The following is a 27,305-nucleotide window of genomic DNA, read 5'->3' on the forward strand; positions in this document are numbered from 1 at the left end:
ACCTCAGAAAGTGAAAAGAGTCGCTGCTCAATAAAATCTCAAAGACAAGTAATCTAGTTTAAGGTCTGATGCGGGGCCCTTAATTCCTATCTGTTCTGGGCAGTATATAGAAGCATTTGCTGACTGGGATTAGTGGGATTGGTCTTGGAGCAGTAATTGAAGCATACGGAATTCATGGCCAAGCAGATTCTGTTACTGCTTTGGACTGCTTCCCATAAATTTAGCCTGTCAGTTGCGGAGGTATGTTTGTGCAGTGATACCTTTCTGATACACAAGAGAGGATCTTGTACTTGGGTATTGCAGTACATCTGCTTTACCTTCACAGTTGGTTAGAAATGAGCATATCACACTGTCACAAAACTGTGACACCAAAGGGCATATTAAGGACATAATGAAAGACCAGTAGCCACTGTTTCTGGTGCAGTACTGCCAGGTCTGAGTATTGTTAATGCTTTGAATGAATTTTTTCTTTCAATTTAATTAAAGTTCTAGCTCTGATGAGTTAAGAATTACTTTATGTATAAAATAAAAATGATGTACTGATTTTTCTGATCTCTATTTCCTTTCCTTTGTTTTATTACCACCCGGAGAGGAAAGCCTGCTGTGGCTTACTGAAATGCAGAAATGCTAAATTGCTTAAAGTAGTTACATTAGACTACGGTTTGCTTTACAGTGAAATACTGTGTGTGTGATAAATAGTAATTTTATAGATCAGAGGAAGTTACTTATAATTATTTTCCAAAGTTGTAAACTTTGTCGACTTAGTCGTCTTTGTGTCAGTGAGTTAATTCAAAAACCATTACTTCATTTTCTTTAACAGATTGAAAGTGGAGCAGTATGGAAGCAAGTTTATCAAGATCTTGGGATCCCTGTATTGAATTCAGCTGCAGGATATAATGTTAAATGTGCATACAAAAAGTAAGTAATAAAGCTATTAAGTTTGTGCTAAAACAGCCCTAGAATGAATGGAAGTGATCCTGTGGTAGTGGTAATATACGTAAAAGTCTGTAACTTTTTGGTTATAATACAGGTTTTTAGGCTTTAAACATACTGTTCATGTTTAGCTTCTGCTAGGTAGCATGTTCTTTCTTGAAACAAACTTGCTTATCACAAGCAATTTTTTTCTTTTAGATATCTGTATGGTTTTGAAGAGTATTGTACATCAGCTAACATTGAATTTCAAATGGCATTGCCAGAGAAAGTGACAAGCAAGCCTTGTAAAGACTGTGAAAAAGAGAAAGAATCGAAGATGCGTGAAGAACCAGAGCAGGATGTAAAAGAAATAAAAATGGATAAGGAGGAGCGCAAGCAGGAGGAAGTAGCAATAGTACAACAAGAAGAAAAAAAGTTAGCTGAGAATGATAATGAAAGTAAAGAAAATGATAAGCCCTCTGTTCTGGTAAAATATTTTAATGTTCATGTTATATCCTGTTTATAAAGTCAGGTGGTGTGTTGGTAACACTGAATTCATGTCAAGGTTGGAATCTCCATAATGGATTTAAAAGAAGACAAAAATGTGCTGTAAACCTAATTCAGAACAACACATTTGAGCCATATTTATCCCAAGGTGCCTGTTTTAGGGGATCATGATGTCAAATTGTCTGACTTGTTAGGAAGCAGCTGCAAGATTCCACTTGTTTGGGGGCATCCCAGGTCAAATGGAGACTAATTAGTGTGCAGCTTTATCCTGACCTGGGTAATGTGTGCTCACAACTAACTTACAGTGCTGATACTTTTATTTGCATTTAGCTATGCTTCTAAGCCCTCCTAAATCTTGCTTTTACTTCTCTGCTCCAGTGAAACCAGTGAAGCTCTACAAAGACCTGGGCCGTATGGTGTACACAGTGGTCTAATGTAGTTCAGTTGTCCAGAGAGACAAATGTTTATAGCTTTTCAAAATCCAATGTTGACTCAGTGGTTTTAGCAAATGAAGTCTAGGGCAATAAGTTGAAGTGCTGCACTGTACGGGCTTAGCAGTTTGCTCTGGAAGCAGTGTAGCTCCTCAAGTCAGTGTGCAGCACAACTGTAATGCTTTTGCATGTAAGTGGCAGCCAGCCCTGGTCTGTCTGCTGGTATTAGCTCCGGGGTGAATACCAGGTGGGCCAGTACTGATCTCTGCATCATAAGTGAAAAGACACCCTGTTAAGTGTTCATCTTAGGGATTGCTTTGGAGTTCAGGTCTAAGAGCAGCATGCCTGTATCATTGTGAGAAAACTGGCTAGGACACTGCCTGCAACTTCAAAGTCTGTTACGTTTAGCTTGAGATTTTCAGAAGAAAAAACAGTGGAGGTGTTATAATTTTAGAACAAGCCCTAGACTCTAGATTTTTTTACTCGTATGACTTCAGTGTGTCTTGTCTGCCTTTTCTTAAATCCTTTGTATTTTTATTTCATCTTGCAAGTTAACTAAAGTTTTATTATCTTAGGGAAACAAAAAAAATTTGCCAGATTCTGTGTATACTCAGCCTGATCAAGAAAAGGACTTAAATGCAGTCAAAACTGAAGATGAAACCAAACTAGAAGATAAAGAGGAGGAGAAGATTAAAGAAATGGAAAGCCCTACCATAAATGCAGACGCTGAAGAAAAAGAAAAATCAGGGTAAGTTACGCTGTTTATAATCAGTTAAGGCATCTGATGTGCATTCATTAAATTTTACTATTGTAATTTGAACTTCAAATCTGACATCCCTGTTGGGAATTAGACTCGTCTCTTCCAGAGACCTATGTGTTCCTAACTTTGTCATTGTTAGGGCCATTGAAGTTTGTGGATCTAATTTAAAAAAAAACAAAAACAAAACAACAAAAAAACCCCAAAAAACCAAAACCAAAAACAGCTTAAGTTTTTGCAGGGTCCAGGCCTAAATATTTATAAGATGAGTGAGAAAAGAATGTATAAGGCACAGGTGACTATTTGATTTAAGACAAAAATATTGCAGCCATTGCCAGTAGTATTTGTCTACTTATTTTGGTACAAGTATATCACAAACTTGTGGTTCCTGGCTTTTGCTGTTGGACAGTGGTGTGTTATAGGTAACATGGGAAAAGATGGAAGTACCTTGCATCGATCAGTAACAGCTTTGCCTTTGAGTAGGCGTGATACTGGCAGGAGTCTCTTGTGCAGTCCTTCAGATGGGAGTTTTGGAAGTAGAAGACTGAAGTAATAGGGATGCTCAGGGCCATGTAATCAACGGATGTGTGCAGGTGATCTCATTTCCTTTATGGAATGGGCAGGTTTTCCTGTTTCAGTGCAAAAAATAAACAACCCCACAAGTGTGTTTAAGCAGCCACACAAAAAAATATGAAGTTTAAAACGGAATATAGTCCTCACTAATCCCCAGTGTATTAACAATTTATATTCTTGCACTTAGCACCCTCATACAGTATGATTTCAAGTGATAAGAACAGAAAAATGGCTCTTACAGGTCAGACTGAAGGTCTCTTTTTTTAATACAGTATCTTGTCTTCAACAAAAAACGGTAACAGATGCTTAAGGGAGAAGCTATTACAAGAGGGAAAGCAGATAATGACACCTCCTTATACTTTCACAGCAATCTGTATATCAGGGATGGGGGTTTTTATACTTAATACGAGCTGTTGCCTGACCACTAATTTCCTTGTTCATTCCAGCAATCTTTGCTATTTAGTAGATCAGCTGTCTTAATGTTCTGTCTAAGCATCATGAACTCTTAATGCTTTTTCTGGCCTATTAAGAGTTGTGACAGTATGGCGTAGTTCAGTATATTGATTTCTGATTCATTGGTAATAGTTCTTTTTTATTTTATTAAGAGTTTTGATTTCCATATAACAGATTCTGGAAGGATCCTTCTGTAAAATGTTTTTGTTTTCCTAAATATTTTCAGTGAGATTACGTTGGCCATTTCTGTAACTCAGAAATGTGGAATACAGAAAAATCAAGTTTACTTGAATTCTGTTAGAAGAGTCTTTTCTCTGTGGATGTGATTTCATTTGTATCCTATGTGAATTTTTCTTTTTTAAAAGACGAATTGCTGGAATTTGTTACATTTGCCATTTTTAAGGTGAACTAGATGAGTTGTACTGTAACAGGTTTGCTAGATTTTCAGAATTATGAAAGATTGATTTTACAGTGCTACTTTCAAAATACATAACTAAATAGCTGGAAGGCTTTGTGCTGCTTAGAGAAGAGCAGTTTTTGAAGTTCCCTAAATTGTGTATTTGTACGTGTGTATGTTTGTGACATTACTTTGTGTTTTATTTATATACTTGGAAAGTAGAGTGGCTTAATACTTACCATGCTGCTGTAGTAAATGGTACATAAAATTATAAGCTGCATTTGCTTTTCAGTAATCCTTCATTGTTTCATTTTGGTTTTATCCTGATTCATATCCCTTTGGGTTATTTATGACATTAAAAATTGTTATGAGTTTTCTTAGTATTTTATTTATGAAAACAACAAACAACTGTGGAAAATACTGTTTCCTCTTAATTTTCCCCAATTCATCTGATTGTAAATGAGTGCTTTTCTCTGCGCTTTTCTCTACTCATCCAGTAAAAACTCTTCTAACTAGTATTTTGCTATTGTGATTCATGAAAGATTGTAACAAATTGCTTAGAATAGAAAGCCTAGCTCTAAAAATAGATGTAGGTGGTGATGTGGTCAGTGCTGGGGATATGTTTCAAGGAATAAGTTAAACTTACAAAAATGAAACATTTGTAGCAGTTTGTAGCAGCAGTCTGTAAGTATTTATAAGCAGTAGTACTGTAGTAGTGCTGTTAGCATGATTACTTTTCGTCTTTTCCCTCAGAGATTGATAGGAAGTACAAAATGCACTTTTATCAGCTTTAAAGAGTTTTTAAGAATGTCACTGTCATCCTAAATGCTAAACAATGTTTTTTAGCGATTATACTATAAAGGCATAAAGGGGTTTTGTGAGCCTGGAATGCTGGTGGGGACGTTGTACTAGATGAACTCCCCCTATCCCCAACTTTATGGGTAGAAGTGGCAAAGGTTACACAGAGGGGGAAATGCTGTAGTTTGAGTTCCTTGTTGAACTGAAATACAAAATAAAAAATGCATTTTTGTAGGTGGAAAATGAATCATACACACAAAAAATACCCAAAATGTAATCAAAATAGATCACTGTGGACTGAATTTTTGTCAGTGTATTTAAAATGTATTCCTGGAACGTTTTTTAAGCTATGGACCATCTTCTTTCACAGTCCTAACCAAATAGCCAAACAAATGAAATCTAATATTACATGGGGCAAACTTGTAGAGTTTGCTATGTAAATTTATGTCTGTAGGACTTTGGGCATCTTCATGTAGCTTATTTGTGTATAGACACAAGGAACCAAGAGGGCAGAAAAACTTCTGGGTTTCTTCTTGCTGAATTTCTGTTGGGTGGGCTGGATCTAATTCCCAGCTTCCAGATCTCAGGAAGTACTACTAGAAGCCAGGGTTGTTTATTTTCCACAGGTTTTGTTCTTCCGTGCAATCCCATGTGTCTCAGCCCTTTGAGATTGCTACCACTTGAATGCTGTGGTCCCTTCTGCACAGACTTTAACAATATGATGAAGAGGAAGAAAGGCTGAATGTGGTTCTCTTCCTTTTTTTCCCTGGAGTGCCTGTTTCTTGCCTGCTTGTGTATCTGTGAACACTGAGAATAGAGATTCAAAGGCAGCTTGCCCCTTGTTCTATACATGCTTTTCTTGTTGTTTCTGTGGCTAGTGGGAGATGCATGTTCTAGATACAGTTTCGTGCAGCTTCTAGTCATAAAAACAGGCCATTAATGTGTTATTTCTCATTGGTCTGTCCCAGAGGGATCTTTACAGAAATGGCTTTGTAAACCTGTCCTTTTCCCTAATGTACAAAAAAGTATTCGTTCTTGCCCAATGAATAAACAAGAAAGTTTAAAATCCTCCTTATTTTGAAGTTCCTGCTAACTTGATGTTGTGTAAGTAACATCTTCAAATGTAGCATTGCATAGTTGGTGCAACTTTTCTTTGTAGCATCTAACAGCATCTGTTGGAACTATTCAAAGACTTGAGTCAAAAGCCAACAAATTGAGAACCAAGGGGCTTTTCTGCACAATGAATAATGAAGACAGTTAAATGTGTTCCCAAGAGACTGAGGCCAGGAGCCTAGCAGAGTTTTTAAAAGGTGTGGCATTTTTAATGTGAGCTAGTAAAATAAAAAGTAAGTCTTTAAAATTTTCGTAGTAGATACAATTTGTGAACTGAAGTGTAGGTTAATTGCTAGTTAGCCAATACTAGTAAGAAATTTTTTTCTCAAATGATTAATTCAACTCCAAGGGGTTTTTGTTGTTTTTTTTGTTTGTTTGTGGTTGTTGTAGTTTTGTTGTTTTGGGGTTTTTTTTAACACTTTGCTCTAAAGCACCTGGGACAGGCAACTGTCGGGAACTTTGTACTGAACTGAAAGATTAAGTGCTCAAAATCTGGTTAATAATTTTTGCTTTCCAACAAAAATTTGCATCAGGCTTGTATATTGGTAGTACTTGGATTTTTGAGGTGACCAGGCAAACTTCTTTGAAGTAATCCCAGTTACAGTACAGAAAGATTGCAAGAGGCTTTGTTCATGTGTTTTCCTTCTTTTGGCTGAGGTGCTGCCTTAACTGTAACACCAGGAGGGGCTGCCATCTCTGGATCCTTACCCCCAGGCTGTCATTTTCAGTACTCACAAATAGTTCTTGCTTGGTCTTATGAAACTTCTTGGATTTTTTTTTTTTTTCTTTCTTGAACACTGCCTGCTTTTTTATTTCCTCCAAGGAATGCATGAACAAATGTTCTTAAAGAATACTTTAGAAACCAAAACACTTCTGGCTGTCTCATACTGCTGGTTTAGTTCTTCATGGTATGGTTTTCTGGGAATTGGTACTGTCAATGACAGTATCAAAAGGAGAAAATGCTAAACCTCTTTGGCTAATAATCTTGAATGGAGTTAAACTATTCATTCACATGCAAGGGAAAAATCTTAATCTTAGAGCTGTTATATGTATCGTTACATGCAGTAATAGCATTTTCCCTCCTATAAGCAGTAGGAGGGAGCTAGGAGTAATAAAAGCAGTAGTTGAAAACTAGGTTAAGATGGGCATTGTTTCACGTGGAGGGTTTTACTAGGTTTTATTACTCTCGTAGGGCAGGGCGACTACCTGCTGTGCCTGTGCTGGTGATGGCTTCTATTTGTACAAGTGTTAAATTTTCTGGAAACACTTGATGGGGATTTTCTGAAAGCAATTTACAACGGGGATTATGTAATAGTCAGAAGCTCAATTTCACATATGGGAGATAACAGATTGTTAGAGGCAATGTTTTCTTCAGTTCCTTATCTGTTAAAATGACATATCAAAGCTTTATGGTGGTGAATCTAAAATGGTAGCAGGAAGGTTAAAATGTTTTGGAGTGAAGGAGATTTGATACAGAAGGCGTATCTTCTAGCTTCTGGATTAGTTTTGAGAACTATATATTGAGATAGTTTTCTCCAGTCTGATTTAGGTTTATATGGAATTGATTAGCTTGGGAGAAGGGAGAGAAATGTTGTGTTCATTGCACAGTTGGTGTGAACATCTGCTCTGAATCCTAGACTGTTGGTGTGTATGTAAAAAAGTACATTTTTGACAAGCGTACTTGGGTAGTTTCATTTATAGGAACATATTTCTGTGCTCTTATTTGTGATGTGTGTTCTGTTTATGTATTACAGCTGCTTTTGTATTGGAAAGGAAGTTTTTGTATAGTCATGTTTTCAGAAATGGAGTCTAATTGATTTTTTTTTTTTCCCCTTAATATAGAATACACACTGATACATACGTATACGTAAGGATTGCTTTTGGTACAGCAATAAGCTGCTAATGACACAACAATAAAGGGTAGAGTGGCAGTGTAAATGTACCAGTCCTGTGTGTGCATCACGTTGAATGGAAGGGAGGTGTCTTTGATGTGGAAAAAGTGGTTCTCTCATCACATTTTACATAGCTTCTGGTCACTACGAAGGTTATTAACCATGGTAGCTGTCACTGAGACTTAAGTGCATGGGTAAGCCCTTAAACATTCATCAAATACTAGATGTTTTCAAGCTGAGTGTGAACCAGTGCTATAAAAATGAAAAGTGCTCTACTCCTCAGCCAGTCTTCTGAACCATCCATTATCCTTTTGAGGAATGTTTCAAAATACTTAAAAAAACCCAAACCAAAACAAAAAACAAAACAAAACTTGGCTGAATGATTAGAAGCAATAACATGAGGTCCTTTCATTTGTCTTCTCCATAGCAGCAGAAGGACACACTGGTTACAGAGTACATGCTTGCATGGTTGACATGTAATGTACTACTCTCAGATGTGATTCAATTAAAGTTAGTGCCCTTCCCCTTCCCTCAGAATGATGGACCATAACTGTGCATTTATTAAGATTTTCCCTGTGTGTAGACAGAAGTCCTTGGAGCTTTTATTTTTAGGTTTTCTTTGCAACTTCAGAGGGAAAACAAATACTGGTGAATTTTTTGGGTTCTGTTACTTTGTTTAATTAAAGATGAGATTCTAGTGTCATGGCGTAAGTACAGGTCTTAACAGCCTCTCTGCCTTAAAACTTAAGGGCATCTTAATACAGCTGTGATTGAGAAAGTCACAGCGTGAAGGAGACTCGACATCTTCCAGCTCTGTATTATGTGAAGTAGAGGTTAAGTAATGCTCTAGGATGAAAAAAAGGGAAAAAGAAGGGAAACAAAAATAGAAGCTAATTGCTAAACTTGAAGTGTCAATTTCACTGGAGTTTATTTCTGCTAGTGGTTCAATTAACTGTAATGACTTAATTGAACCAATAATTGAAATAATCTCGCTTCCTCAAGTTTTAGAATAACCCCTGAAAAAAATAATCTTGCATTTGCCATCTCACCTGCTGTGTGTGCCAGCATGGTGTGTCAGGGGAAATGTATTGGAATAAGGTTAGGTTTGCTGCAAAACCAGGATCCTAGGAGGCAGATTTAATGCTCCGTATCACACCCTGTCTCATAGGTTTCACCCAGGCTTTGTGACAACACTGTGTTTAGTGCCAGAGATTGTGGGTTGAAAGATATTTGCGTGATATTGCAGTTCATTTAGTGGTGTAATAGCATGCGCTATTTCATCTATTAACAACATCTGTTCATTGATATACTTACCCTTATTATGGGGTCGTTGGTGTTAAATCTTTCTATTGACTGAGAATTACCTGCCATATATGTATTTTTGAACACTTGGAGTATTTTTAGCCTTTTAACAATTTTACAATGTCCTTTGGAACTAATGATAAGCAGTATTTGTATGATGTCAACGTTTTAATGGTTTTACTTTATTAACAAATATTTTTTTGCATTTTAATTCATTAATTTCCCGCTTCTGAAGGTTTGTGTTCCCATTCCGTGGGAGATGGGTTGAGGGTATTCTTTAGTCTGCAGTTGTAATTGGAAGTGCTTTCGAGTCCTCCTGACAAGCTTTCTGGTAGTACTTTGGTTTCTGGAACACAGTCACACTTGTATTGCTGTGTCTCTTGTACAGTGTGCCTGCACATCTGCTGCTGCCTTGTTTCATCAGCTGCTGCTTGGGTCGTTCAATTTGTTGCAGCTTTGTGGCAAATATTGCTTGGTACTGTTTTTAAGTTGCTGCGGAGAGGCTTGTTTCTTTCCTTCTTCTCCACACTGCCCTGCCCATAGGATTTTGGCTAAATAGTATTAAAGGAAATCCAGTGTTCTCCTGCATACATACATGGACAGATGAGGTTATGACTGCACGCTGGATGGCTGCAATCACAATTTTCTCTTACAAACCTCTGTTTCATGGCAGTCATGGCTTCTCCTTCACCTGTACTGCCAGGTTTGAGCTTTTTATGGCCTTGTAAAACAGTCTCTTTTCTTCCTTGCAACCATTGGAACATGTTTTGGGTTGGTTTTTTTGTTGTTGTTGTTCCAGGAGCTATATGAGTATGCTGCTTTTTCTGCTCCAAAACGATGAATATTCTTTGCTTTTGTTTGGTTTCCTAAAATCTCCAGCTTATGATCGCTAAGCAAATAATTCCTTAGAACACTTTTTAATTGCAGCCATCTCTGCTTCCATTTTGCTTTTGCTTCCTGACATTCCCTCCACCTACGTACAGTCTGCTCTTCACATCTACTTGACCATCCAAGTTACTCAACTTCACAATGAGAGTTTCACGCATCTCTTCCGGGGAAGTTCTGGTATTGTCATGGAGTCTTTGTAGAATATCTGTTGGGACACCAAGCAAGCCATAGGGTGATTAAGGTGTGAGAGACTCCAAAACTTGTTCAGCTTCCAAAGAGCCACTGCCACCATAATTGCTATTGTCTGGAAGATCCTGAATCTCCTTCATAGGCATGCTTTTCTTTGCAGACAGCATTCAAGGATTGTGGCATTAGTTCTTGGGGAAAAAAAAAAATTCTGGCAAAATTTGGTTTGTTACAGTTTTGAAAAGTCTTGTGAGTAATGGGAAATCATGAGCTCATCTTGTTCTTGGAGCAGCGGTGCCTCTGTTCCTGATGCCAAGTTTTTTTAGCTTTTGTATCATAACAACTGTTAAGCTGAAATTAGCTGCGAGTTTTTATTCAGTGCAGCAGAGAGTATAATTTTAAAGCATTTAAATTACTGGTTGGTGCTTTTTGTTGTTAGCTGTGGAATTCTGTTCAGGAATTTTTCATCTGAGTCTTTGGGGACCTTTATTCATGATTTCTTTGGGAAGTGAATTTTGCCGTATGATGTGTAGTGGAGATGAAGTGAGCTTTCAAGGCTCATTCATTTATCTTGCATTTTTAACTCTGGTATTAACTTCACTAGCAAAGTAGCCCACTGAAAGTATATAATAAATTGAAAATCTTGGCCTTCCAGAAAAAACTGTCGGGTCCATGCCATGTATAACTGAATAGATGTGTCTTCTCTGATTTGATTTAGTTACTACACCAACAAAAGGAATTTTTAGCATTTGTCTTGTGGTGTGCACACATATATATATATATATTTATGTATTTATGTGTGTGCATATATATATGTGGCAACACTAATTTCTGAAGTAATTTCATAAAATCAGTGTGGTTATGCTGCAGTTGAATTTAGCTTATTGTTCTAAATTCTCTTTTGCCAGCTAATTAGATAATAATACTGCAGTTTTACTTCTACAAAGAAGCATTTGAATAATTAAAATGCTATTTGATCCTTTTGCAGAGAGAAAGTAGCTTGGTTTATCTGAGTATTTTCTACTGAAAATTTCATGGAAAGATTTAGATTATTAATACAGACTTTTGTGAGGTTAACTTAAATATTGGTGTGAATCAGACTTGGAGCAGCACTTATCTTTTCCTACCCAGTCTGTAATGCATCCAAACATACCTTTTCCGTGTCTCAAGTTTTTCAGATTATTAGTGGTCTGTAGTTATTGTGAATTTAGTAAGTGGCCCTAATGTGTTTTGTATTGCACGGAGTGTGGGATTAGAATAATGTGAGGGCCAATAATATTGTTCTGTAAAGCTATTTAAGATATTTTTTTCCCCCATTAACTTTTTAATGTAGTCTGCCTCTTTAATCTGATTGGAGGTAATTTTCAGAACACTGAGCAGCCCATATAGCTGCCATTGACTGAGACTAGCAAGATTTGTGGGTTCTTAGTGTTTCTGAAAATTGGTCCAAATATCTAAAAATGTATTCCAAATTAGCTTACTTTTGAAAACAGTGAACACCTGCTTCTGTGTTTATATAATAATTAAATGCAAGTTTGGCTTATATTTAGAAGACTTTTAGCATAATTGGCAAGGAGTACCAAGGTCATCAATTAGCACAGGTTGCTTGATTTGCTAAATAATTTTGCATAAAGGTGGTTTGGGGGTTTTTTTGCCTAAAATCGGGTTTTGGTTGCAGTCACTTCAAGGCGTTGAGATAGAGATTATTATAATAAAGCAAGGATTTTTTGGGGAACCAAGTTTCAAGAAGCACTTGTAAAACTTGCAGGTTGAAAAATGGAATTTAGGGAACTTTCTCTCTATATGGAGAAGGATGAGTTTGAACTGAAAAAAATGGTATTTAAACAAAGGGACTGCATGAAAGAAAATCATATAAAGATGAGTTTGAACATCTTCTGCTCATACAGATTTTTATGGATTTCTTTTTTTTTCTTATAGTCAAGTCATTTTTGCACCTTACAGTCACTGGATTTTGTGTGTATTGCTATATCCTATTTTGCTGATGTTACTCGGCCATAGTGCAGTTTCACATATTTGGAGCCTGCAGTTTCCCAGTCTCTAATGCATCCACGATATTTATCAATATATGTGGTTTGGAACTGAAAAGCTTATGAAGTATCTCATATTAACTCTACAATTTTTTAAACCTTTCAAGAGATGACACGAATAAGGAAGAAGATGAAGATGAAGAAGAAGCAGAGGAGGAGGAAGAGGAGGAGGAGGAGGAAGAAGACAACAATAACAATGAGGAAGAAGAGTTTGAATGCTATCCACCAGGCATGAAAGTCCAAGTGCGGTATGGACGAGGGAAAAATCAAAAAATGTATGAAGCTAGTATTAAAGATTCTGACATCGAAGGTGGAGAAGTCCTTTACTTGGTGCACTACTGTGGATGGAACGTGAGGTAACTTGAGTTTTAGTTAGTGATTACTTCTTGAATTACTTCTAAAATACCCTTGTGTATTTTAAAAACTAAATTAATAGACATCTGGAGTCCTAAACTTTCAGTGTTGGTGTTCTGTGAAGGTCATTGTACTGTATGAAACTATTAGATTTTTAACACTATATAAATGCAGTACTCTAGTTATTTAGAAAATCATCTTAAAATGACTTGTTCAAAGAAGGCTTCCTTCATTCCCCATCTTATTTTTAGATCTCTCCATACAACAAGTGACAGCTCACTCTTTCATAAATTCCTCCTCTGGTTCTCTTAAGCCAATTTTATCTCATACAATATTTGAATAGTGCACTTAGCTGAGTCTGTATACACACTCTTCTCAGCGAAGCAAAGAGTACGCTAGCAGTATGGTATTTAACAAGAGAAGTACAAGATTCTTAGTGGCAAATTAGTGTGCAGCAAATAATTGCATTTCATTCAGATCCGATTTCCACCCCTCCCCACCTCTCCTTCCCCTGTGGCTGCCTCAAGCTTCCAAACAAGACTCTTCTTAGCCTAGTGGCTTCTTATGCTTTTCTTAATATATGCAGGATTATATGCTTTTTATTGTCTCTAATAGAGCATTAATAGAAATAAGTTGAAGTATAAATATATTTTTGCCGTTTCGGACTGATTTTTTTGCCATTTAAAATCTGAAGCAACTTTGAAAACAGTAGAGAAGACTAAAGCTTCTGAGTGGCTTTTAAGCCAATTACCAAGTCTCCTGCTTTTTTCCTCAGTTTCAGTGTATCTGCTCATTGTCCTCAGCTGTCATCTTTTAAACTTTATTACTGTGTTCATAGATCTTTAAAAAAAAAAAGTCTGAGGCAAATCTGCTCTACTTTTTATTTACTTATTTTTCCTCTTCTGGAAAATCTGAGGCTCTTGTGACCTTCTCTCATCTGGACTTTGATTACCATCCTACCTCTGACCAAGGGGGCAGGACAAATCTCATTTATTCAGTGCTAGCAAAGGTCACAATTACAGAAGCATGATACTTCTCTCCTTCCCTTGAATATACCTCTTTGCATCTAGGCCTGGTGATTTCCAGGACCACCTAAGCCACTGCTGAGGAGGAACATCTCGATATTGCCAGTTTTGATATCGATCTTTTGTAGAATTTTGATCTACATATATATATATTGATCTACAGGAATATGATCTTTCACATAAACTGTCTTCAGGCAACATTTGTAAGCATAGTTGACTATGAAGTCAAGATATTAGGAGAGATGCAGCCTGTTCAAGTTGGAATTTGGAATGTGACTAGGGTTTCGATCATTATTGGGGAGGACTTCCTTAGGAGCGTAAGTTGTGGAAATTTGCATCCTACTTGCTGAGGATTACTGTGTACCATTCCAAGAGGCTTCTTGCTTTTAAACTCTTTGTTTTGGAATTCATGTGTAAACATAGAAGTTATTTTCCTTTTTGAGTAAATACTATGCTATTATACATGCTATGAGTTGAGATGATCAGAGTTTTATTTGAGCAGTACCACTTTAAATCTGAAAAAATGAGAAGTCAAAAAAGAGCCTTCACCTTGGAGATCCTGGCACCCTGGTTCTTAAAGGAGAAATCAAGATTCTGTTTTTTGAACTCTGCCTTTTAAACAAATATGCGGATTGATATCAGAGGCATTATTTCTGTGACTAGGATATATTTGATAAGCATTTTTAGTAAACTTGCACTCATTTGAGAGGTGAGGGGAGTTGTTTGGTCTTTTTGGCAGCAGGACTTGCATTTACATTCTTACCTGGTGTTTTCAAAAGAGCCCTCTGAAAGGGGCTGGGAGAGTAGGATTCTTCACTGAAAAAGATGACAGTGATTGAGATTTAGCTATGGGACTGCGTGTGAACTCTGCTACTGTGGCTAATTTTTTTAATTCAAGTAAAATTACTTAAAAGTTTTGGATTTGACAGTAAGAGAGGGTAAGCCTGAGTTTAAGGCAGCATCTAAATGCTTTTGATATTTTAATATTGTGAAAACAAGTCACGTACGATGTAATAACTTGATTTGGCTCTTAGTCAGTCACAACTTGGAAAAATCACTGGTTTACTTGGATAGGTAGCAATTCCTTCCTCTCCTTATTCATTGTGGTTTACTTCTAGTGTTTAGCAGTGACAAGTACTGTAACATTAGGTCATGGGATGTACCAAACTAGGATTTTCTAATCATCCAGGATTTTCTTAATTCTGTCATTCTCCTGCCTCTTCAGGTTGACTTTCCTGTTTCTGCTTTTGGTCAGTATGCTATTTAATGGCCTGTTCTTCAAATCCATAAGTCTGAGCAGGAATCCTAAATAACTACTAACGTTTCTTACCACAAGGTAACTTCAGTATCGGTCTGGGATTCAGAATAAGTGTGTGTGTGTGTGTGCGCGCGCGTGTGCACACCCTTTGGGGTGCTTGGAATGGAACTTGGTAAACTTGGTTTCATCTTTGTTAATTTTTTTTTTTAAACTCTCTGACACTAATCACTGTGGAATTTATTTTTTTAAAATAGAAAATACAGAAATGGGGTATAGCTTAACAGCATTGTACAGGTGCACTACTTTATGCTAAAGGATCTTGTTGGCTCCTGAGATTCGGGTGATATGTGTCTCTGATAAAGGTAAAGAACTGTAGTGTTCAGTAGAGCCTGACTTGTAGTGAAAGGGAATGGTAAAAATCTCTACCCTCTTAGAGAGAACTGTTTATGTTACCACGTGTTAGCCAGAAAAAGCCTATGAGAGAAACTATTTTTTCTAACAGGCCAGTCATGTTCTGAATTATGTATGCTTTATATGGAACTAAAACTTCCCTGGGGTCTACAGTGCCAGTTCCTTCTGTCATAATTTTAATTTTCAGCTGCCAGTGCAAAGAAAATTTAATTGTATAAGTGTTTGAGTTTAATTTCTTCTGCAGTATGTTCCCAGTAATTAAAGGCAGAGGATGTATATTCAAAAAGAGTTTAGGTTGCTTTAACTCCTTGTGTTGTATGGTATAATATCACAAGACATGTTATTCTTGAATGTTTCAAGTGCTTAAAACTAAGACTTATTACTTTCGACACTTGTTTCTTTCCTTCAGAAATCTGAATGTGAAAGTGCTAATTTCTGTCTTGATTTGTTGAAGCATTAATAATATACATATTTTGTACTTAACAGTCAACCACTGAAATTAAAGGAACATTTGTAGCCAAATTTCAGGTTCTTGAGAGTAGTGTATGTCAAGGGCAGGAGAATTACTAAAATAAAATAAAAAAATCAGAGTCCTCATCTAATATTCCAGTATTTGGTTATAAGACTAAATCTCCTTTATTTGATCACAGCCAGAGAAAACACTTGATTCTTCCTTGTTAGCAGATACAGACAGTATACTGGAACTTTTCAGTGAATTGGCCAAGGCTTGCTAGTTCCTTGAGGTCACTTGTCTTCCTGAGAAAGTGGTATGTTTGCTAGTATAAATCTAGAGGCTGGAAAAGTACACTTTCTTCCTTGTTTCCCTGCTAGTACTTCTGTGGAGGATCGACTATGCAACCTGTAAGAATGTGTTGTGGTTTATTTTAGCTTGCAATCAGTGCATATGGATGTAATAGAATTAGTACATACTTTTATGCAAAGTGCCAGTTATTTTTTCTGCTGTATAGCTATTCATTTCATTCTTCCGTTTTTCTTTTTTTCCTTCCTTCCTTCCAGTTCAAGCCCACCTTTCTGGCAGGCATTCATTTTAACCAGTAAGGCAGAAAAGGTTCTCTCCTTACTGGCTCATCTTTGTCTTCATTTTGGTAAGGCAAAGGGGATGTTTCTTCTGAAGGCATTCCAGGTTTTCATATGAAACCTTATTTAAAAATAAGTAAATAATAATTTCTTACTAAATCCCTCCTCTTGGTTCTCAAACAAGTCTGTGCAAACTCTTCTAGGAACACCTCCCCATCTTACCTCCTTCATCTCCACACCCAGCTGCTCACTTTAGGGAGTTAAGGTAAGCAAGTGTGGAAGACGGCACTGCAGTAAAACGACCCAGGTCATCTGGAAGCACATACTTCTTGTAATGAGAGCTGAAGAACTTCTTTCATAATGTTTTTGGTTTTCTTTTGTTTTGTGAACAGGCTGTCTAAAGCAAGATTAGAGATGAAGTAAGTTTTCCTATTTTAATAAGGTGCAGTTCTTATAAAGAAAGGCTCTAGTCCAAGTCACACACACTGTTCAGATGCAGCTTGGCATCTGGTGCACTGTACAGCTTTCAGGGTGCTTCTCTGTCATGCGGTAGAGGAGAATGTAATTTAGGGTCAGGTTGTCAGCTGTGACTTGGGATGTATCCCTTTTGCAGGATCTTGTTTCAGCCTGGGGTCCAGTTGTCACAGGTTTAGGGAAAATAAACGTGTCTGATGTGTGAGTAGTGAAAAGAGCTGTGCCATGCAAAGGTGTGAAGCGTGGGGATCTGATTCCCTGGAGAAGATTCAAGATTTCTGTGACGCTGGGCCTCCTTCCAGGGTCTGACTGCAGTTCCAGGTGCAGTCAGGAGTAGAGCAGGATATGCTTCCGCCAGGAACTCTGTCTGTCATGCGTAGGTTTTCAATTTGTGCTCCTTGAGATGAGGAGTTGTGACCACTGCTTCTAATATGTAACATTTAAGACCTTGTGGTATCTACACATACTCTCTTAAGATTCTGCACTTCCTCTCTCCTTCGCTTCAGTATGCCCTCTAGTCTATCAGCTGTTGCCCCAACAGGCACTGCCATTACCTGGAGTCATGGACAGTGTGTGCAGTGTGCAGACTTTGAATAGGAGGAAGATTGTTTTCTTATTGGAAATGCATAGAATGAGAGAATACAGATTCTGTATTATAGCAACATGGTTGAGGCAGAAAGGACACTGTCAGAATAATCGCTTTTCACTCTGTATTTGTCCAGTCCTAGTGCTGTTTTCCTGCATGCATTTAGACCTAATGAAATACTCTTACATTTATGTGGGTTGCAAAGTCCATTTAGCAGTCTACTTAGCTATATTCCTTCTAGAAAGCATGTCTTTGACTTGAAGAAAGATTACTTCAAATAGGGTTTCCCACAGTCTCACAGAATATGGGATTTTTCGATACTGGAAATTACTCTGCAGAGTTGTATTTCAGTTTTGGAGAGAAATCTGAGCCTGTTCACCTACATGTTACCTGGTAATAGTACAATTACAGCTGTATCTGCAGCAGTATAGGTAATCTTGTTATGTTGTAGTCTGCATGGTCTGCTGCTAGATTTTGTGATTTTTATTGTCACATGGAGGGGGAAAAAAACCCCAAGAAATTGTTTTGGAAAACTGTATTATTATGTGAAATTTAAGTTAATAAAATACAGTATTTAGCTTCTGGAATTCCTTGCGTAGATCTTGATCTTAACTTAGAGGATACAGGAAAGCAAGTTGGAAACTTGCATATTTTTCTCTAATCCTTTTAAATTTATATGTCAATATTGTAGATATAATTGGCAGTAGTTGCAAAGAAGCTGATTTGGGACTGTATCAGCAGTTGTTGAATATATAAAAATGGTAGTCATGTGAGCCCAGCTGGAAAGCCAGCATGGTCATGAGTGCATTGTGCTTGGCTCCATCTTGTATTAGTTCTCTGTGTGTGTGTGGTTTGGGATTTTTTTGTTGGTTTCTTTTGTTGTTTTGTTTGTCTTTTTTTGTTTGGTTTTGTTTGTTTGTTTTAAAGTTGGTTTCTTCCCATCTGTTTTCACGTTTACCTAGGGGGATCAGAATTTGTGTGGCTGTACCTTGAGACAAAAGTAAATACATACTAATTTTTAACTGACCTATTTCTTATTCAGACGGTTCTTGAATTCACAGCTGAAGTAGGACAGCAGATTATCCTTATTGGGAGAAAAAAAAAATTTGTTTGAATTGATTCTTGAGATTTTTCAGGAATACACAATGAAACTGGCAAGTACAGTACCCTAGTTACAGTATATTCTCACTAATAATGTACTTCTCTGGTCTTGGATTTGTATTTAACAGGTCCAGCCTTAGAGAATAAGGCACCTGTTGTTAATATCTTGGTGCTATTTAGTATGTTTTTGTCTAGTATCATTCTGATATAAAATGGAAACCTTTAACTGAAAACAAATTGAAAAGTGTTAGTGTTAAGTTAGTGACTCAAAAGTTAGTGACTCCTAAGTGTTAGTCACTTCAGATACCACTTTGCAGACACTCAGGCTTGAAAGAGTTTATATTTGTTAACTGGTCACATTTTATGTAGTTGTAAATTTATTTTATTGTTAAGGTTTTACAGTATGTATATTCTTGAGGATCCATACAGAATTATCATTCTGGTAGTTTGTTTTACCTGTATATGTGGATTTCTTGCTGTTCAGTGCAGACTAGAAAAATAGAAGCTTTCACTCTTACCCGTCAATATAAAATAACTTCGTCCTATATATGTCCCAGCATATGAAGAATTGAACCTTCTGCTGAAACTTCACATACTGAAAAGTACACAAATAACTTCTTTATTCAAATTCCAATTCAGTTTTTATATGGCTAATAATTTTCTTTTTCCACCATTAATTTCTCTTACGATGTCATGATTATCTGCTTAAAACCATAACTGTGTACAATTTTTTCTTGCTTTTAGGTATGATGAATGGATAAAGGCAGACAAGATAGTGAGACCAGCTGATAAAAATGTACCAAAAATTAAGCATCGAAAGAAAATAAAGGTAGTTTCTCTCCCTTTTTCTTCTTTCTTCCCCCCCCAGCTTTGGTTTAATACTTTCGTAAGTACTGCGCGTGCCCCCCCCACCCCCCCTTTTGATTGGCCTACAAATGCTTGACGGTAAAAGCAACTTCCTAGCCTTTTCAAAACTAAAACTTTTTTCATCAGGGTTTTGTTTTTTCACTTTGGGGTGGGGAGGGGAAGTTTCTCTTTCCTGCTTTCCTATATTTTTTTATTAAATTAATGTACGCATTTATTGAAAATAAATGAGAGGGATCCATTTTATCATCAGTGGGGGGACCCAGCTCTGGGTGGTGAGATTTGGGAGCTCCCTCTGCTGATTCTGGAGAGCAAACCTATGACTAGTCCATATGTATGTGACTATCATTTTATTTCATAGCATTTCTTTCAAAATTCATTCTTCTAAAACTGATATTTAGGCTTAGGTTATGGTATATTCCTTGGGCAGTGGGATGCAAGGAAGCTTTTCCTTCTGTCACAGATGTAAGCGCTCCCTCCTGCCCCCCCCGCAGCACCGTGGCACCTCTGGAACCTGAGTTTTGTTCTAGAACTCCCTGCTCTTTGTGACAGAGCAGGGTGCTGTAGCCCTGCCCTGGCACTGCTGAGCCTGGCACCCTGTGGTGCCGCTGCTCCTAGAGTGCTGTCTGTGTTTGCTTTCCTGTTTGTTTAGTGCTGACAAAGTTCCTGTCTTCAGTAGAAATGTCTTGGCATGGGCTGTGGAAAGGTATTTGTAATCTTTTAAACAAAGAGGAAAGCTTTCCTTTTCGGGTTGAATGTTTAAGATAACTGTAAGCATTGCTTAATTGTAATCTGTGTTAAGATGTATGCTCAAATGAGAAGAGTTTTGAATCTTTTCTTTCACATAGAATAAAAGTGACAAAGAGAAGGAAGAGAAGTATTCTCCTAAAAACTGTAAATTGCGACGTTTGTCAAAACCACCCTTTCACACCAGCACGTCACCAGAGACTGGGTCCAAACTTGACAGCGCTGAAGCCAAAAATAATGAACAAGCTCCAGTTAAATCAATAGAAATTACTTCTATCATTAATGGGCTACAAGGTATTGTACTTAAACTTCTTCCAATTCTCTAAATGGCCTTTAAACAGTAGTAAATGACAATGTCGAACAACTGATGCAACTGTACACTTGAGTCTGTCTGGCTAATTATAACACCATCTCCAGAAATAACCCTTGAACAAAAGCAATATTCACAGTTTCTGAAAACAGGTATTGTGGATTCAATGTACGTTAACGGTCTTAAGAATTATGTCCTTTGCTTTGCCATCCTTTTTTTGTTTGATACACAGCAAAGCATTTTTACTTCCCATATTATTTCTGAATTTTTAATTTTTTATTTATGTAACTTTTAGGACCCATGATTTTTTTTTTTTTTTCCTTGAAAAACAGAATTAATAAAGCTAGGTTTCCTGTTAGCTCGTGTGTTGTTCCTAACATTGTTTTCCCCTACCCACACATTTACAGCAGCATTATAATAACTAGTTGCTTCTCTTCATCGTTAGTTTAGTGCATGTCTCCAGAAGAAGAAATCCTATATGGTATAGGCAGTTTGGGTAACCACCAATATTTGTGAAAGTTGTATGAATTTAATAATCTTTCAGACTTATTCGAACTTGGATGACATTGGCCACTGGGTTCCAAATTTGTAGGTAGAATAACAGTCAACATAATCTATTAAGCTTCGTTTCCTTAGGAAATGAGAAACAAAAAAGCAATTAGCAGTGATGATAATGACACTATTATTAGCGCTATAATTAATCTGTAATTAACTTCTGATTACAAAAGCACAATTCGACATACACCCTCTAATATTTTGGAAAGCTAAATGTTTTCCGTATTGCCTAATTAATTTCCAGAAATGCTCTTAATTGTATGCAATTTTTTTATCATTTAAGTCCACAGATTCATGTGGAGGATTAACTTTTTATTTCTGTTACTTGCAGGTTTTTGTTTTTAAATATGAAAGGCTCTAATGTTTTACTATTTCTTTTTCCTCCAATTTTAGAGCTGCTTGCTCAAAACTTTTTACAGGGGTTTTTGGTTTTTTGTTTCCAAAACTGGAATGATTAATGCTATTGTATTCAACTTTCCTTTGAAGGGCACAGCAGAGTAAACAGGTTGAGAGGAAAACTTGTTGGACCTTATTTTTGGTTATTTTTTTAAATGTGGTGGTCTTGGCTTCTATTTCAAATGGCAAATTTCGATACCTCATATTATAATAGTAGTGTAGTTTTGATCCTCTAAGGTATGAGAAAAGCAAGTGTTAGAAGTCCATTTTAAGTGATAGAGTTCTTGGAACTTTAGGCAAAAATGTTTACCATAAATGTTTAGTTAGAAAAAAGCAAACAACACTGAAAGAAAGGGTTATGTAAAACTTGCTTTCAGATTGCATCTTAGAGTAGCATTTAAGATCCTGCCTATCTTAAAGCAAATAAACCAAGAGAAGCACCTGAGGCAACATTTCTCAAGGTATTTTGTCCTGTACACCTCTTCTCTCTGTTAGTGTGCTCTTCTCTAAGTTTGTCATATTTCAGTAAACCTTTTCTTTAAAAGTTAATTCGACCTTGATAGTTTCCGTGAATTTCATTGACAGTATTGCTTTTCTTCTCTGTCATTGGTTACGTTATCATCTTTTAAAAGGTGATGAGTTTTAGTGAGGAATTGAGAATCAGATGGGAGGTAGGATGAGAAGAGTTAAACTAGCTATGCCAACAAAAATGGGTGTTACAAATCAAGGTGTTACCCATATATTTGAGCCAATTATCATTGTTTTTCCTTGTATCCATATCTTTTCCCATTGAATGGGCTTGTTGTTGATTCCTTCTGCATTATATCTTTGTTCTTCCTTTCTCAGTTTCTTTAGTCCTGACCCTGAATTTTCTTACTATTGTCCTACACTCTTATTGTTCATATATTTCTCCAACTGCCTTTCATTATTGCTTTCACTGCCTTTTTCCAGGCTGGTCATCAGGTTGGTTTGTTAGAGATTACCCAGTGTCTTTGTTGTTGTTCTGTCCTTTTAGACTGTGGATTCTCTGGGGAAAATACTGTCTCTGTTTTGGGCTTTGGAAAAATGGTAGATAATGGTAGTATTTGTAACCCATAAGAAATATTCAGAGTCTTTGTTAAGCACATCTTTCAATTTCTGCTTTGGTTAATTATGCAGAAGTTTGTATTTTATGGATTGATGCACTCCATGCTTTCTCCACCTCTTCAGAAATTCCTGGAGATGTACTGTTTAATACAGAATTTTCCTAGTTTATAGTCTAGCCATTATACCTTCTAATGGAACAGGAAGTAAATTTTTGAAGTCTTCAGGAGGTTTCATTTAAAATACATACTACTAGAGATCCCTGTAGCATCTGTTCGTATCTCGTATCTGTACAGTTTTCTTTAGTTGTTTAAGAATTCTTTGTAACCAGAATCAAGACAAACTTTCCTTTTTTTTTTTTTTTAATTTATTTATTTTTAATTAGCTTCTGAAAGTTCTGATGATAGTGAGCAGGAAGATGACCAAAGTGCCCCGAATGTACATGCTGATGGCAAAGAGGAATCTCCACATGAAGCTGTAAGCCAAGATAAAAACGAACTCTGTCTAAAAGAAGAACAGAGCGGTTCATCCGTCCCAGAAGAAACTAAAGCTCTGACAGATGTAGTAGTGCCCAAGTTGGGATCCAAGTCTCCTGAAAGATTGCGAAAAGAGATGGAAGAGTTATCTGGAGATACTGACTCCGATGGAGAAGATGAAGCCACAAAGAAGAGAAAGGATGTAAAAAAGGAGGTAGTGGATAAAACAGCAAAACCACAGGTAAAACGTGGTAAACGAAGACACTGTGTTGCAGAGGAATCTTTAAAGACTGTGTCGCCTAATAGAAAGGATGAGAAGTCCAAAAACAAAGACTCCCTTAGTTTAGAAAACAGCAGTAACAGCTCCTCGGATGAAGATGAGGAAGGCAAATCTAAACTGAAAATCACTCCAACTAAAAAGTACAATGGACTAGAAGAGAAAAGGAAGTCTTTACGGACAAGTACTTTCTACTCAGGATTTTCTGAAGTGGGAGAGAAAAGAATAAAGCTTCTAAATAACTCTGATGAAAGACTTCAGAACACCAGAGCAAAGGATCGGAAAGATGTCTGGTCAAGTATTCAGGGACAATGGCCGAAGAAAACTCTGAAGGAACTGTTCTCGGACTCTGACACTGAAGCTGCTGCCTCCCCTCCACACGCTGCTCCTGAGGATGCTGCAGCAGAGGAGCAGCTTCAGACTCTTGCAGAAGACGACATTTCTTTGCCTAGCTCTGAACTTGAAAAATCTTTGCCAGCTAGTGTGGACGTTAAACCTGTTGAGGAGAAAACGACTGAAGTGGGTGAAAAGAAAGTTGAATTCCCAAGCAGTGGCAGTAATTCAGTGCTAAATACCCCTCCTACAACTCCTGAATCGCCTTCATCTGTAACCGTAACAGAGTCCAGTAGACATCAGTCCAGTGTCACTGTCTCTGAGAGGCTGCCACCAAATCAAGAAGAGATACGAAGCATTAAAAGTGAAACAGATAGCACAATAGAGGTGGACAGTGTTGCAGGGGAGCTGCAAGACCTCCAGTCTGAAGGAAATATTTCTCCAACAGGTTTTGATGCCAGCGTCAGCTCCAGCAGTAGTAATCAACCAGAGCCAGAGCACACTGAAAAAGGTAAAGGAAAGGGTAAACAGAGCTGTCTTCAACTTTACCAGCTCTCATTTTAGCATTGCTGATGTATTTTCATTCTGTTATGGTTACACTGCTGGAAAATTAGTTATTGGAGGAAGTAGTAGCCTGCTGTCTACTTCAAATGTGTGGAAATGGTATAATCAGCTAGTGAATAAAATACAGTCTGCCAGGAAGTTTCTTGGCCTTTCATTAGGAATTGTGACGGTTTCAGTGAGGAATAAATTATATAAGAATAAAGTTTATACCTGACCTGGCAAGAAAAGCCCAGAGCAAACTGTAATACATTGTATAGGGAATATTTATTGTAGCAAGACAGATACATTTTGAGTACCTTGCTACAAGCAGAAGATACTGTTTCTTACATAAAATTTTAATTCTCTGTAAGTTGTTTATTTGGGGGGAGAAAGTGCCAATTATTGCATGCTTAGGCAACCATTTCAAACTTGCATCTTAGGAAATTAATGTTTTAAAAAAATACAAGTCAAGCTGATAACAAACATTGACTTTATTAGCTACGTTTCACTTTCAGATGTGATTTTGCAGATTGAAGTTCCTATTCTGAGACCACTAGAGCATAGGGGATAATAAACACTGTGAACACCTGTGCATGTGATGTCAGTGTACTGCTGTCTGCATTTTAACTGTTTGCAAGGCTGGATCCAAAAGCTTTTTTGTGAAAGTCACTGGTTCTTTTGCAGTTCCATCAAAAGTACAGCTACTTTCACTGTGTTGAAGTGCCTAAAAAATTATTAATACAAAGGAAAAAAAATACATGTCTGAATATAATCCTGAGATGACAGAAGTGGTTTCTGCATCTCAACAGATTTCAGTTAATAATTAACTGAATTTTCTTAAAATGCCCTTAAAGCGTGTTACCTTCATCATTCTGTTTGCATTATCATTTGAAAGAATGCAACAAAATGTGTTTCCTTGAACAAAGGAGAGAGTTTGGCAGAGGCGAATATGTAGCCCTCAATAAATATGCCTGTATTGCTTTGTTAATTATAGATCCATAGGTTTAGAACTTAATTTGTTTGCTTTTTTATTGAAAAGGAAATTATTGCCACGTGAAAAAAAGTTTTACACTATTGCACACCATCACTTTTACATGCATTAGACTTTAACTTCCTCTCTAATTTTGTCAGCACGCTGCCTATTTTAGAAAATTAGATTTCTTAATGTAAATGGTTTTGTTACAGGAGTAATTTTCAATCTAAGTCAGGTGGCTGTGGAACAATGTTTGAACAACTCTGAAAATTTGTTCTTTTAACAGGTGTACTAGAATTTTTTTAATCTTTTTTACTTTTTCCTCTTGTAGTCACAAATAACAGTAGTCTTTTTCCTTTGGTTTTTTGTTTGCCTTTTTTTGTTGCCTTGTTTTTTAACATTATTTAAGATTTTTTTTTTATACTTTCAATTAGTGTAATTACTGATCACAAGTGATAGTTTCAGTTTTTTCTCACAGCTTCCAAGTGTGACAGGATTTTTGAATGTTTGTCAGTAGTTCTTGATAAGCTTTTCCAATAAATGTATTCTTATCTAATTTACAGTATTGAAAAAATTAAAAGTCCATGTGGTTCAAGAGAAATTCTGATGGTGCATACGGGAAGGTTACTTGCAGTCATCTTACACGTGCACTCTAACCAACAAACTTCGTCTGCCTTCCATCCTCCTTCACCTTCTCTTGTCAATATAAGTAGAAGGCTGAGGCGTAGTAAGGATGGGCAGGAACAGTTGCATTGTTGCCTACAAACTTAAGCTCTGAAGTGTATTTTCTGAGACAAACGCACGGCACTGCAAGTATTTATTTAATTTGTTTGGGGTTTTGGTTTTTTTTGTTTTTTTCTTTCCCCAATTATAGTCTGTACAGGCCAAAAAAGACTTAAAGATGCTCAGGGAGGAGGAAGCTCCTCAAAAAAGCAGAAAAGAAGCCACAAAACATCTGTGAACAACAAAAAGAAGAGTAAAACTAGTAAGTACAGCAGCTCAGTGTGAAACGAATGTGTGAAGGTACTGTCTCATTTGTTTGAACGATTGTAGGAGATGAAGTCTGGAAATAAAAAATGTATTAGGACAAAATGTTCTCATCAGGGAGTTCTTATACTGTTTAAATGAAGAAACTACTCTTGCTGAATGCCAAAGTGTTTTTAAATGTCATGTGTTATTTCTGGGCCTATTTCTAAGAGGTCCTTAATATTGTATAACTCGGGAAAACTAAGAAAACGAGTATTTCACACTTGGTAGAATCGGGACAGGAATCTGTGGCATGATAGCTGCATGTTTTAGAGGAAAGACTGGGACCTGGATGAAATTATACTTTGTATTTTCTGCAACATGAGTTTTTGGAGGTTTATATCTCTTCCAGTAGCAAATATGAGCATAATTCCACAAGAATATAGGCTCTATTTTCTTCCTGTATCATCTGTTACTTCTTCAGTAAATAAGGCAGCTTTTGCAGCTTTTTTTGTAGTTGTAGAAGCTAATTGGAATAGAAACCACAGTACTGGGGAAGAGAAGTTTAATAAAAGCAGAGGTGTATTAGAGAGACATATGCACACGTGTTCAGGAGACAGCTAGATCAATTACTGCCTCATCTCACTGTTAATAAAAAATACCAGGGAACAGTCAGCTAGAAAGTGAAGCTGGGAGGATAGCTCTAAAAAATGCAGTTAAAGCAAGGATAGAAAGCATATGCTATGCCTTTTTTCTTCTCTATTCCTCCTCCCTGCCACCTTTTCTTTCTTTTAACAGCTTTTAGTAAAAGTCTGTACATTCTGGTCTGGTATTTGCTTTCACCCCACCCATCCTTCTTGTTCATTGATCTCCTTTTCACATTCTCTCATCCTTTTTCACTCCATTTCACTAATCTCCTCCTTGCATAATCCTTATTCCTTCCCTCACCCCAGGAATTAAAGTAACAAAACAAACTGAATTTGCAGAACTAAGACACGATTTTTAGCCTTGCCATTGTTCCCTTTGATTTGGTGAATTTATCCCTTTTTCTCAACCTATGTCTTCGTCACGATACAAGCATTTCAAAGCTAGAATTGTTTCTTGTACCACATACATTTCTTGGTGTGTATGCGTTCTTTTTGTTAGACTTCAGGCACTGCTGTATGTAATAAGGGCAATAAATAGAAAAAATGTGGAGTCACTTGTGAGCAAAAAATTCTTTTTGTGAAATCCAGGTTTACCAGTTAAAGCTGCTTTTGTGGCAGCTCCAACTCTTGC

General features: G+C 36.9%; 1 protein-coding gene across 2 annotated transcripts in view; it reads left to right on the forward strand.

Moving 5' to 3' along the window:
- The window catches only part of ARID4B (AT-rich interaction domain 4B), a 93,957-nt gene that overhangs the window by 59,616 nt on the left and 7,036 nt on the right, over positions 1 to 27,305 (forward strand). Inside the window, exons 14-21 of one of the 2 annotated variants that reach the window (XM_052805359.1) lie at positions 821 to 918; positions 1,132 to 1,399; positions 2,426 to 2,598; positions 12,365 to 12,613; positions 19,249 to 19,333; positions 20,217 to 20,409; positions 22,845 to 24,056; positions 25,936 to 26,046. In XM_052805359.1, coding sequence (XP_052661319.1) covers positions 821 to 918; positions 1,132 to 1,399; positions 2,426 to 2,598; positions 12,365 to 12,613; positions 19,249 to 19,333; positions 20,217 to 20,409; positions 22,845 to 24,056; positions 25,936 to 26,046 — 2,389 coding nt within the window. The remainder of the gene's footprint in view (positions 1 to 820; positions 919 to 1,131; positions 1,400 to 2,425; positions 2,599 to 12,364; positions 12,614 to 19,248; positions 19,334 to 20,216; positions 20,410 to 22,844; positions 24,057 to 25,935; positions 26,047 to 27,305) is intronic. The other variant, XM_052805360.1, reaches the window with a different exon arrangement.

This window comes from Harpia harpyja, chromosome 13 (genome assembly GCF_026419915.1).
Source record: "Harpia harpyja isolate bHarHar1 chromosome 13, bHarHar1 primary haplotype, whole genome shotgun sequence".
NCBI lineage: Eukaryota > Metazoa > Chordata > Aves > Accipitriformes > Accipitridae > Harpia > Harpia harpyja.